At 45.4% G+C, this 13,615-nt stretch overlaps 1 protein-coding gene across 5 annotated transcripts in view; it reads left to right on the forward strand.

Moving 5' to 3' along the window:
• Window positions 1-13,615, forward strand: part of LOC134450457 (uncharacterized) — a 45,658-nt gene that overhangs the window by 4,483 nt on the left and 27,560 nt on the right. For 2 of the 5 annotated variants that reach the window (XM_063200303.1, XM_063200324.1), the window contains exon 1: window positions 12,653-12,716. The exons of 1 other annotated variant lie outside the window; for it this stretch is intronic. Coding sequence is in view for 1 of the 4 variants with exons in the window: in XM_063200328.1 (XP_063056398.1) it covers window positions 306-348; window positions 806-908; window positions 2,012-2,138; window positions 3,628-3,644; window positions 4,468-5,149 (972 nt within the window). In the remaining 3 variants the exon portion in view is untranslated. Of the gene's footprint in view, window positions 1-305; window positions 349-805; window positions 909-2,011; window positions 2,139-3,627; window positions 3,645-4,467; window positions 5,683-12,652; window positions 12,717-13,133; window positions 13,150-13,615 lie in introns of those variants that run through there. 2 more of the 5 variants (XM_063200328.1, XM_063200309.1) reach the window with 2 other exon arrangements.

The following is a 13,615-nucleotide window of genomic DNA, read 5'->3' on the forward strand; positions in this document are numbered from 1 at the left end:
ACCCAAGGTAGCGAGCCCCCATGAGTATATTCCACTTGACATGAGAATACTTCATGCATGTACATAATTCCGCTCACTGAGTCAGACAAGCTGTTTGATGATTAAAGGTCTGCAGTTGTTAAGTTTTGCTGTACATGAATGATCAGAACGTCTAAAGTTGAAAACAGCCAGATCTTAAATCAGCAAAGTGTACACAATTCCAAACTTTTGACATAGATTTTAATAATGGAAAAAAGATATCTCACCCCCAATCTGCCCTCCGTCTTCCAAACCTTGCTGCCCTGGACACCACCTGTCATGATGACGACGACTCGACCTACCATGATGAAGACCCATCGACCTACTCAGGTAAATATGTTTTTGTCATCTTCACTCACATTCATATTATTTCCTTTTCATTCAGTAGCAATGCCCAGTGGCGGTCATTGGTTATTAGTATTGGTTGCTCTTGAAATTGCTGTGAAGTCACAGGCTACAGTATGTGCTTAAGGCCGGCTCCACACTAAAGCATGGCGGAATGGGACACCGCCGTTCAAAATTCGCTCGAGTTTACATGTATACATGTTTACATGTATTTTCGCCACCACCGGTAAAAAACGCGACGCTTCACCGCTTTGTTGTGGAAGTGGCCTAACCTGACTCTTGCCTTGCCTTATGTCTCCAATGAAGCCTTAACGAGATGTGTTTAGCAAAACCGATTTGGCCAAGTTACGTTTTGTTTGCTGCACTGCTTGATTTTTTTTTTCTCTCTCTCTTTTTATTTTTTTATTTTTATTTTTTTTCAAATGTGCTACCTTGGATACAGACCGTGGTCGATATCGGACGTTGGGTGGATTGATTCCGCTTCATGACTGGACGCTTAAAGAACTGTCCAAACTCAGTGATGAGCATATTGAGACGTGTACAGGGTGAGATTTGACCCCACCACCATAGAATTGACATTGCATAGTATTGCACACACTCCACTCCACTTCACTTATGCCCCTTTCTTGCCTGACTTTCATAGACTTCAGATCACGTACCACGATTCTGGTCTGACCAGGACTATAACGATTAGTGTTTCCAAATGGCCTGGTTAACCTGCCTCCCTTGGCTTGCTACTGGTTGAGGGCTGTGCCGAAGTTTAAACATTTTAACATTTCTTAGTCCCAATAGAATGTCTCTACTTAAACCACGTCACTGCCTTGAACACGCCTCTACCCAGGACGGTTGGAAATGCTCCGTTGATTGGTTCCAGACAAAGTGGGTGGAGTTTCCCGCTGTGGAGGGAACAGAATCCTCATACACAAGCTCCTGGCCCTAGTGTGTGTAGCTGAGCCGAAGGTGTTGCGTCACCGCTAGGGCGGAGCCCGGTTACCTCTTTTCCACTGCCAGTTTTCTGGTAGGCCTACAACTCGACATGGCGCGACTCGGCCGCCACTTTTTGCTTTTTGAATAGGCACAGCACAGCTCAATCGTGAAGCAAAAAGTGGTAGCCAAGTTGCGCTGTGTCGAGCTGTAGGCCTACCAAAAAACTGGCAGTGGAAAAGAGACATTACTGTACCAGGCCACCCATACTTGACATTACACTGCCGTAGTATCAACTTTACTTTACTGGCTATACAAGAATGGTCATTATATTGTCAGAGAGAGTAGAGAGAGAGAGGTTCCATTGGCCCATTGTTTCCGGGTTCTATTATTGGGGGGGAAATCCCCCTTTAGGCAGACCTAGGCAGACCTGAGGACTGTTCTATTCAATGCTAGGAGCATTATGACACGCCCCTTTAGGCAGACCGGAACCTGGTCATGTTAGGTGCCCATAGCAACCTATTATGTTGGCATATCTCTATACTTAAAGAATCTCTGATATTGTACTGCACTTTAATGACCAAGCCACCCATACTATAGACAGACAGCCCTATGCTGTATAATACGCTACATCTATTGCCAATATTGCCCATACTTGTCATCATGCTTGTGGCTTTTCTGTAAGTTAATCTATAAAATTTGTATTTTCTTTACAATCCATTAGATTTGCAAGTTACAGTCACTTCATCGCGTTCTGGCAATTGATAGAACCATCTGTCCACAAAATGGAGCGTGTGTCGAGGGGACCACCCCCAAGCCAAGAGGAAGAAGAAGCTTCTGGCCGCTACATGGTTTGTATAGTTACTAGGCCTAGGGGTCCTTTCCGATATGCAAATACAGCTCTATCCAGTCCTCAGCCTATGCTTGTGGCCTTGCGTTTCCCTGAAGCCCTATTTCCATGGAGAAAACAACTAATTAAGCAATAAGCCACGAGAGGCTGTGGGTTATGCTCGATTGATTACGGTCAAGGGGAGTGGGGCAGGACGCGAAGCGGAGTCGTCGCGCTGCCAGACACGCACTTCGCTACGAAAACTCAGCAAGGGGCGATAAACGTCGCAGGAATGAAATGTCTTTGGAATCACATTGATACCCCAACCACAGATGGTGCAAAGATGTGCTCTTCTTGCAGACTCCCTATCCCAACTGCAACATATTCTCATTACCGACGTAGATGCGCTTGGTCTAACTTAGACACGCATAGAATCTTCAGTTGGAAGGTGTAGGTTTACGCTCAATTGACCACGGCTATCAGCCAATCAGAATGGGACTGTACAGTGTTAGATGTTTCCCCGCTGTCAGCCTAGCCACAACAACTTTTGAGGGACTGTTCCCCATTCACCATCCTAATTGCAAATGACAAAATTACGTTAGAATTGCACTTTTGTGAGATATTGAGTTACACTTCTGTCGTCAGTGATGTCATCACAAGGCCACAAGCAGGCAAGGGAGGACGGGAGTAAGGATATTTGAAAGAACACTATTTTCTCGCTACAGATTGAATCTAACAGGGATGTCATTAAAATGAAGCCCAACTATGATTATTCCCTATAGTATGATACTTAACAAACCGGCCAGGCAAACAGTCTAGCCCTGACCATCTTCTCCATCTCCTGACGTCCTGGGTTTTGCTCATTTGTTTAATTTTGCACCTCTTGTGTTCTGTGTTTATTTTATTATTATTATTATTTTATTATTTCTCCTTTATTTTACTATGGTAGTCAAATTGAGGCACTTGCCTCTTTTTCCAAGTGGGCCCTAGAATAACGTTTCGACCTCTCTGTCGAGAGGTCGAAACGTCATTATGCTTTCCAGTGAAAAAAAGAAAAAATAACTTAAAGAAGAAAAAATCCAAAGGAGTGTGCAAACCTTATTTACACAAAATGAGCCAAAGTTTAAACGAAATGTTTTGTTAGTCCCAATAGAAGGTCTCTGCTTAAACCACATTACTGCCTTGAACACGCCTCTACCCAGGACTGTTGGAGATGCTCAAAGTTGATTGGTTGCCGACAAAGTGGGTGGAATTCCCCAGCCCGGCGGAGCTCAGATTGTACCTGAACAAGCTCTTTGCCTGAGTAGTAGCAGAGCCGAAGGTGTTGTGTAATTACGAGGGCGGAGCCTGGGTACTTGAGCAAGGCATTTATCCATACATTGCTCCATGGACTGTAACCAGTACCCTGTACCTTAATAACTGTAAGTAGCTTTGGATAAAAGTGTAATGTAGTGTGTGTGTGTGTGTGTGTGTGTGTGTGTGTGTGTTTGTGTGTTTCCTCACCTCACCAGAGACGGACCTTGCCGCCTGTACTGCCCTACAAAGGCAAAAGACCTTAACATCAATTTTGGTCAAAAATGAGTTAATGTCATTTTTGGGGTATTTCAGACCACCTTTATCATGTGAAAAAATATAGTGAGCCAATTTGATTGTTTTTAATGTCAAAATAAAGAAAATAGGAAGTTAAGGCATTTTGCCTTGGTACGGCTCCTTACTTTTTCGCCCATGATACAAAGGCAGAGAACCTTAACTTCCAACTGCCATTTCATAAATATAACTTTTTATTCAATTTTGATTATATTTTCTTAACTTTTAAAGTATGTTGTGTATGTATTCATGATAAATTAATCTTTCTACATAGGCATTTGTCTGCCAGGCTGTTTATCTGAACAATTTTGAGATATAATGAATTATAATGTAATTCAATGCAATGTAAACACATTCCCGCCATATCCTAATACCACTAAATAGGACATCTCAATGTCATAAATGTAATTTAAAACAGACATTATGACCAGACCTGGCTTATAGTTTCTTTAAATATACATTTTATAAGGTAAAATGAAAAAAAATGGCAGTTACTGTCTTTTGGCTCAGCATGACTCCTCACTGTTGGCCCATGATACAAAGGCAGAATACCTTAACTGCCAAATAAATGTCAAAAGTCAAACTTGAACTAAATATTTTTTGCTGTACATATATATCTCCTTTATAGTAACCAACTGTCACATTTTAGGAGCTCTGACTATTATACTTTTATCTGGACAGAGGATAACAAAACAGAAACTTTGAAGCCACTTTTCTCAGTTTCACACTCTGGTGAGTTAAGGTTCTTTGCCTTTGTAGGGCAGTGTAGAGGAGTTAATCCTTTACCTTGCGTTCCTCTCCATGGGCCGGGAGGACTACCTTCTGGCCTACGATTGCAGCATCCCCCCCTCCACCGTCAACACCATCATCTTCTTGTGGACCAACTTCCTCTACACCTTCCTGGGCTCCAGGTCCAGCTGGTTGGACGCCGAGCACGTCCGGGCCCGCCTTCCCGCAGACTACAAGGAGGACTTTCCCGACGCGCATCTGATCGTGGACACTCTCGAGGTTCGCAAGAAGAAGGCCCTGATCGGTGTAGCGCCTCACGGGCCTGTTACCTTCATTTCTCCGCTATTTGAAGGTTCCGTTAGCAACGAGGTGCTTTTCAGGACGTCGGGGTTACTTGATCTTCTGGAGGAAGACTCGGCCATCATGGTACCAGACGAAGACCTCATCATCCCCGAGTGTGTCAAGTGTAAGGTGTATCGACCGCCACCGCCAACGATGCCTTTTTGCAAACCTAGCGATCACACGAAGAAAATGATCCGCTTTTGGAATAATGCAGTAGGTGTGATTCTGAGGGTTAGGGACAGGGATGTTTTTAGTCGTGATTGGCCTTCTTTATTTGCTTCAAGCAAAAGCAAAATTGTCACAGTAGCTGCCCTGCTTTGCAATTATCAAAATGCACCTCTCGTTGGCCCATATACTAGGAGGGGCTGGGAGTAGAGATCAGAGATTATGCTTCAGTCTCAGGAGAATATAGTAGAATATAGAGTTGTATGAAGTAGAAGCAGAAGTACTGTTGTGGATGTAGATGTGACACTAGTAGTATGCTATTACGTAGTTGAGACAAAGTAATATCATACTACTTGTATTGCAATTACTGTACATCTGTAATACTTCTATTTTTTTTTATATATTTTTTTTTACTTTACTTTATCGTTGCAGTTCTGCAGGAGAAATATAGGAGTGGACATAGAATTGTCAACATAACAAGAGTTTACAATAGGTCATTATTAAGTAAAAAGATTATTTAAAAAAGATAGGTTATCTATCTGTAAATAAATAAAGACGTGTTTTTCCTGTTTTACTATGTTTCTTCTCAACACTCAGGAGTACTGTTTACAATTGTTTCATTTTGTTAAAGTACGGTAGATGATTATGAACGTGTATTTTTTTCTGTTTAAGTTCATTCTCAAAACTCAAATTCAAGTTTTCTCATCAATACTAAAAAGATAATACATTGTATAAAAATTGTAAATACATCTTTTTGATACACATCTGATTTTGTGGTTTTGGTTATTGCCCTCAAATCAACACTTCTCTCTCCCCCAAACCAGAACTTACTGTTTTCTGAAGCATTGAGTAGCTTCAAGACCTCAACATGCACATTCTGCAAAAAAAGAAAAAAAGAAAATGGCAAGTGGTTAAAAAAAACAAGTCTCTCATTTCCATAGAAAAATAGTTTTAGAATCCACATTTCAAGTTACAGTATGTGAGAATACCCCTGTTAGGCTTTTAGGGTGTTAAAAACGTAGTACCGATTGCAATGTAGGCCTAGACAAGTAGTTTTTACCCATGTTTTGTTTATTCATAAACAGATCAAACAAAATCCTCATTAAAAATAATAATAATAATAATAAAACTGCATACCTAACCAGCACGTGAACAAGGTGAACTCAATATGAAAACAAAGCTCAAGTGAACTCTCAACACCTACACCTGCGTGGGTGTCAGAGCCGGCGCGCCCAATACGCTCACTACGCTCACAGCGTAAGGCCTCGCGCGACCCGTTACGTAACTGACGTTGAAAAAAAAAACGCCAACTGATTTAATTGTTTATTATTGATTCCGTCACACAAAACGTGAAACGTCCAACATGAAACGTCATTATCCCTGCGGAAACGACAAAAAAAGAAAATTCATGACAATGAGCGACGAGAACAGCATTCAGGCAGAGCCATCTAATATCAGAGTTACGCCACTCCCATAGACCTCTATGGACCAATCTTTCCACAGCAATGGCGGCTCTCATGGAGCCTCACGGAGAGTTAACATGGAAATCCCCATTGACTTTAGTTCTATTAGAAGTTACTTAGTTCCAGGAGGTGGCGGTATAACACAGAAAATGTGGTAAAGGTCATGTAATTTGTTTGTACTTAATCTTTGTTTGGTATGTGATGGTTCTGTGTTAGTTTCCAAGAACAGAAGTTTACTGTTAAGAAACATTTTAATCAACGCGAATCACATCACCAACCGACTTCCTGGTCCCCGGTTTGCGCAACTCTGTTATTAGATGGCTCTGCAGTCAGGTAGGCAACATAACTCCTCTGTTGTTAAGCTTATGCTTCCACTTATTGTGATCCTTCTGTGGCTAATTTCGTATGGAGCAGTAGTGTCAATGGGCGTTTGTATTGCACAACAATGCCGAGTTAAAAAGTGCCCAGGTCTTCGATACAGTCACATGTTGTAAAAAGGGGGGATTAACGTTTTACTGTTGTTTTAAAAGGTAGAAGTTGTTGAGTGTTTCGTTTTGTGCAATTAGTTCAACTGAATCAACAGGTAGCCTAGGCTAGAGAGAATGTGAGAGGAAAGGGTGGTGTTGTCAACGTTTTACTGTTGTTTCGAAAGGTGTACTAGTTCGATCATAATCTGACGAGCCGTTCGTTTAGCCGATGAAACGTCAGTGCAGTCGAAGCAACGAAGGAGGGAGTGTGAGAGAGAAGGAGTGCCCTTTCTGTGTGTGTGTGTGGCGTGTGTGTGAGTTTGCGCGCGCGCTGTTGTATGCGTGGCTGCCTCCCGATTGTTTAGAAACAAATTGTAGAAGTGTCAAGGAATAGGCGTAATATTCAAAACAGAATCAGATTTATTCAGACCAACTTGGACGTACAACTTACTTGTAGTGAACTCGATTGTAACTGATTAATTACCCAGAGGACCTTTCATGTCATGTTGCCGGGGCAACCATATACATTCTACATCCCCCCTCTTAACAAAGCATAGCAAATCAGGGTTGGCAATTTGTTTTTGTTTTTAGATAATAAGGACATGTCCAGGGTGAGGCATAAAGTCCATAAGGCACAAGGCATCGTGGATGTTTGGAATGTCAGAATAATAATAAACTGCATTAATCATTGTGATCATTTAAAACATTTTCAATAACACAAACATAAACTGAATAAGGACTATAGAAGTATAAGAAGTGCAAGAGTAGTTTAACACGCGTGAACCTACATGACCGTAGAAGTAGATCCACCAATCTTCACATTTTTTTTTTTTTCTTTTCTTTTTTTTTTTTTTTTCTAAAGTGGGTGATGTGTGTGCTTGTCCGTGTGCGTGTGTGCACTCAGGTAAGTATGATGTAGGGCAGCGTTCGGCCTACACCCTTTTGTGTGTGTGTGTGTGGGTGTGTGTGCTTGTCCGTGTGCGTGTGTGCACTCAGGTAAGTACGGTTTAGGGCAGCGTTCGGCCTACACCCATTTGTGTGTGTGTGCGTGAGCGCCCGTGCGCGCCTCTGTGTGTGCGCTCGTGCGCGCCTGCATAGAGGAGAGAGGGGGAGAGAGAGGGAGAGAGAGAGAGAAGTTTAAGTGGTGTAATCCTTGTAGAGGGTGTTGGGCCTCGATACCCTTCCAGAGCGGGTGATGACCACACCTTCTTGGGCTGGGGCTGCCTCTGGCTGGGCAGTGGCAGGCCGCAGAGTCGGTGGCTGGTCTGCAGTGGTGCTGGGTGGGAGGGCAGGCGTGTCGGGTGTGTAGGTCTCCGGGGTAAGTAGCAGATGACGTCTGTTCCTTGTGTACGTAGCATCCCCGACCTGGACCTGGTAGCTGTTGGGTTGTGCTGCAGCTCCTGTGACCACTGCGAGCCGGTCGTACCCTCTGGCCGTCTGCATCCTGACAGTGTTTCCTGTTTGCAGTGGTGTGAGGCGTTTGGCAGATTTGTCGTAGTGTGCCTTGCATCGCTGCCTTGCACGTGAGAGAGCGGCATGCACCTGGGTCTGTACTCTGGGCACATACATTGCCTTGGTCATGGGAATCAGAGCTTTCGTGCGCCGAGACAGCAAGCGCTGCGCTGGTGAGGGTAGTCCTTCTCTTGGTGTGTTGCGTATGTTGAGGAGAGCTGCATAGATGTCTGTGTTGTCTCGTGCACATTTCTCAAGCAGGTGTTTAGCTGAGCGCACAGCCCTTTCGGCTAGCCCATTCGACTGAGGGTAGTGGGGGCTGCTGGTGACATGAGAGAAATCCCACGTTTCTGCGAATTCCTGAAATTCCCTGCTTGTAAAGTAAGCAGCGTTGTCAGTCATCAGTTCCTGAGGTGCACCGTGTGTGGCAAAGTGCCGTTTCAGCCTGGCGATGATGGTTGCACTAGTGGTGTTGGGGAGATGATCTATCTCATACCAGCCAGAGTACGAGTCGACAAGCACCAGATGTTCTTTCCCCTCCCACTCGAAGACGTCAGCTGCTGTGATGGCCCATGGCAAGTCAGGTATGTCGTGTAGCTTCAGAGGCTCTCTTTGCTGGTGAGGTCGTAGTGCGATGCATGGAGTACATTTGGAGAGCTCACGATCGATGTCCTGGTTGATCGTGGGCCAAAACATGGTCTCTCTGGCCCTGAGTTTTGTTGCTTCGAGGCCAGGGTGCCCTTGGTGCAGCTGCTTGACATAGTAGTGTTGAAGTGAGTGGGGAATGACGAACCGTAAGCCACGGAGCAGCAGGCCGTTGTCTGTGGTGAGCTCGTCTCTCATGCTGTAAAACGGTCTGAGATCGTGAGGCAGTTTCTTTGACGAGGTGGGCCAGCCTGCTCTGATGATCTCAGCCAGCCGGCGGCATGTAGGGTCTGCCAATGTTTCCCGCCTCAGCTCTTCCAGTCTTTTTGAGGAGAGCACCTCCACTGTCATGATGTCGTAGTCCTCAGAGCTATCCGTTTGGTCAGCAGCTGGCAGGTGTGCACGTGAGAGGGTGTCCGCAACATACAGTTCTTTGCCCCTTTTGTACGTGACATTGAGGTTGTAACGCTGCAGCTTCAGCATCATTCTCTGGAGGCGAGCAGATGCAGAGTGGAGGGGCTTCCGCAGTATGGTGATGAGCGGCTGGTGATCGGTTTCCACTGTCACAGGGCGGCCATAGATGTAATCGTGGAATTTTTGACAGGCGTAGAGGAGAGCTAGGAGCTCTTTCTCTATCTGTGCGTAACGCCCCTCCGTCTCCGTGAGGGCTCTGGAGGCAAACGCTACGGGCTTGTTGTTTTGTAAGCAGACAGCACCTAGACCGTGCTGAGAGGCATCAGCAGACAGCACCACTGGCTGGTGGACATCGAAGTACTGAAGGACTGGCGGGCTGGTGAGGAGGTCTTTCAGTTTGTTGAAAGCTGCTGTGTGATGCTCCTGCCAGACCCAGTCCACATCCTGTAGAAGGAGCTGACGCAGGGGTGCTGTAACTTCACTGTAACCTGGGATGAACTTCGACAGGTAGTTGGTCATGCCGAGGAATCTCTGGACCCCATGCTTGTCTTCCGGAGGCGGCATCAGGCGGACTGCAGCAGTTTTGGCAGGATCCGGTTTGATCCCCTGGTCGGTGAGTAGGTGACCCACGTATGAGACTGCCGACACCCTGAAGCGGCATTTGTCCGGGTTGAGCTTGAGGTTGACGGCACGCACTCTGTCCATGACCTGGCGTAGGCGCGCATCGTGCTCCTCTGTCGTGCTGCCCCAGACGAGGATGTCATCAACGACGATGGCACATGGCTGTCCTTCAAAGAGTTGTTCCATGCACCTCTGGAACACCTCACTCCCTGTGGATATCCCGTAGGGCATTCGGAGGAAAGCATACCGGCCCACTGGTGTCATGAATGTGGTCAGTCTGGATGACTCGCTGCTGAGTGGCACCTGCCAGAATCCACATTTTGCATCCAGGATGCTGAACACTTTGGCGCCCGGCATGTCTGCTATCACTTGCTCGACTGTTTTCATGGGATGGTGAGGCCGGAGGAGTGCTTTGTTGAGGTGGACTGGATCAATGCACAACCGAATGCTGCCATCTTTCTTGCAGGCAGCCACCATCGCAGATACCCACTCTGTGGGTTCGTGTACTGGTTTGATGATTCCCAGCTTGGTCATTCTGTCGAGCTCCTGGATGATCTTGTCCTTCATGGCCAGCGGTACCCGCCTGGGGGCACATATCGTGGGGTGCACTGTGTCATCTAGACGCATGTTGTATACCACTGGCAGTTTGCCTACAGTACTGTTGTCGAACAGGTCTCTGTATTCTGTCAGTTCTGTTGCCCCCTGTTGAAGTGCATGCACATTTGGTCCTAGCTTTACAAAGCCTAATTTCACACTGTCAGTGAGACCAAGGAGAGGTTTCACGTCACTGTCGACAACATGAAAGTGTAATGTCCCGCATGTAAGAAGTAGAGTGGCTACGCCCATTGTTCTGATTACCTGTCCTCCGTAGGCTACGAGGTTGACTACTTGGCTGTGGTCGATGTGTGCACTGGGTTCGGTGTAGTGGAGGGTGGCTTTGGAGATCACATTGCACCGAGCTCCCGTGTCGATCTTAACTTTCAGCTGTTTCCCAGTGACGGAGGATGACAGCATGGTGAATACCTCGCCCTTTTCTGTAGCTGTTTCCACACTTTCGCAGTAGAAGTGTTGTGTTGGGTCATGTGCAGTCTCTGTGTCCAGCTCGCTTATCCTGTGTGCGTATCCTCCTCTGCGTGGGGTGTGGGGTGGTCTGCTCGGCTGCTGTCCACGCTGTGCGCTGGGCTTGCGCTCTCCGCCCGATCTGCAGCATTTGGAGAAGTGGTTCCATTTCCCACAGGAGTTACAACGCTTATTGAAGGCTGGGCAGCTATTGCGATTGGGTGGGTGCTGTCCACCACAGTTTGAGCACGGGCTTAGTTGCACTGTACACACATCTCCTTCTTTTTTCATGTCCTTGTTCTCTGCGTCCCTCTTCAACTCTTTATTGCCCTTTTCAGACTGCTCGTGAAGCACACACATCTCAATGGCTGTATCTAACGTTAAATTCTTTTCCTTGAGCATTAGGGTGCGGACGGTATCATCGCGAACGCCACACACCAATCTGTCTCTAATCAGTTCATCGTGTAAAGGGCCGAATTGATTAATTACCCAGAGGACCTTGCATGTCATGTTGCCGGGGCAACCATATACATTCTACACAAATATCAACATACACACAGACATTCAGTTTTGGTTTTGACAAGCGCTTAAGATTTTTGATAAGACGTCCGTGCAGTCTAAGCAATGGAGGAGGAGGGAGTGAGAGAGAGAAGGAGTGCCGTGCGTGTGTGTGTGTGTGTGTGTGTGGGTGATAACAATAGCCAGGGGGCGCGGCTTGCTTGGATAGACTAATAAATCCAGACCTTTGTGACTGAAACTTGTGACGAAGGTGAATCCCAATAAATAGTGAACACAACATTATTCACAATAATGTGTGATACCATTCATAATAACACATGTTATATAGCTAAATAATTTATTTTAGGCCTACATATGAGTTTCTTATCATAGGCCTATTCATTTCTTTTTTAAAAACCGTTTTAGACCAGATTACTAAAGGCAAGCTACTAGGGGGCAGGCTATAAAATATGGTAATCTTAAATGCAAACAATTTGATGGAGCTAAATTAATTGAAGCCTTAGTTATATTTTACAGGCGCTATGCTTAAGTTTCTGACCAGCTCAGACTCCAGTCAGTCAGCCAGTGGAGGGCCAGCACAATGTTCAGGTAGTACACAGATGAGCCAGGTACACCTGCAGCTGATGAGGTAGTCGCATGTTCAGTACAGCCACCGTTGTCTACATGTTCACAATCTGTTATGACATTATTGATGTTTTTGTCTCAAGAGCGCAGAAAGGGAGACTTTTTAATTAAGCTTGATTTGAGTCAAATTTTGTGTCTGTGGTTCGCGTTTTGCAGGGGGGGGTGCTGCGCACTTTATGAGGGCCCCTTGGCATATTTTTGCTTAGGGCCCCATGGAGGTCAGAACCGGCTCTGAGTGGGTGTTGCATAAAAACTATAGGCCTACATGTCATAACAGCTTGCTCATAATTTGCTTCCTCATACTTTTGATGACGTTACGTACCATATTAAAAAGTACATTTTTTGAGTCAAATTAAAAATGGTTGTGCAATGTAGCCTAGTGAAAAGATATTCATTTATTCTAGGACTGGCCGGTGTTTAAGTTTAGGGCGTGGCTGTTTGTTCGAGACACAGCAATTAAGCGCCATTTTCGATGCCAAACCGCGAGAAGAGCAGAGCATGATCAAATAAAAGGTAAGTAAAACATATTTCCACATGAGAATAATTCAGACAGAGCTGTGCAACGACGTATGGTAATGTCTCTGTCCCTTCCTGCAATGTTCGGGATTGTAATGGGAAGGCAAGGCAGGAATGTGTGTAAGCATTACAGACTTCCCAAAGACTAAAGTGTCAGCGGGAATTGCTGAGGAAGGTATCTATCTACCACAGAAATTGAGTTCGAGCTTGACACAGATTCTCTTGTCACTTGAACGCGGAGAGTTTCTAACCTCGTGCAGTACCAAGTACGCTTTGTCAGAGAGATTCTATTGTGCCTTTGCACAGGAATTGACAATATAATTTTAAAGATTAAAACCAAGAGTGTCACGAATTTGCCAGCAGAAGTCAACGTTGTGCACCATTGCTACTGGTCTGGACCTGATATCTGGTTTTGTGACTGAAAATATAAGTGAGTAAACATGAGTCATCATTCGGAGTTTAGCCTACACATATTTAATGTAGTTTATTATATGGTTGTGACGTCATCTGTCGAATGCTCCATTCATTTCAACGGGGCTCCCCAACGTTCGGACGTCTGTTATTTTTCGATAACGGACGGGTTGGTCTATAACAGACCGCTGTCAATGGCAACAAGACTTTTCACTGCTAAAGCGACTTTTCATCAAGACTCTAATCAGCTGCTGTGATAGACAGCACCCGTTGTCCTGGCTACCGCTGTCAATGGCAACAAGACGTTCACTGCTAAAGCCACTGGCTTGTATACAACGCGAATGTTTCATATCACTCCGCAGGGGGTCCGGTCTTTTGTCACTCTAATCAGCTGCTGTGATAGACAACACCTGTTGTCCTGGCTAGCCTACCTAGCTGTTGCCTAGCGGTGTTCCACAACGGCACTGTTTTGTTTTGCGCAGCAA

This window comes from Engraulis encrasicolus, chromosome 1 (assembly GCF_034702125.1).
Source record: "Engraulis encrasicolus isolate BLACKSEA-1 chromosome 1, IST_EnEncr_1.0, whole genome shotgun sequence".
Taxonomy (NCBI): domain Eukaryota; kingdom Metazoa; phylum Chordata; class Actinopteri; order Clupeiformes; family Engraulidae; genus Engraulis; species Engraulis encrasicolus.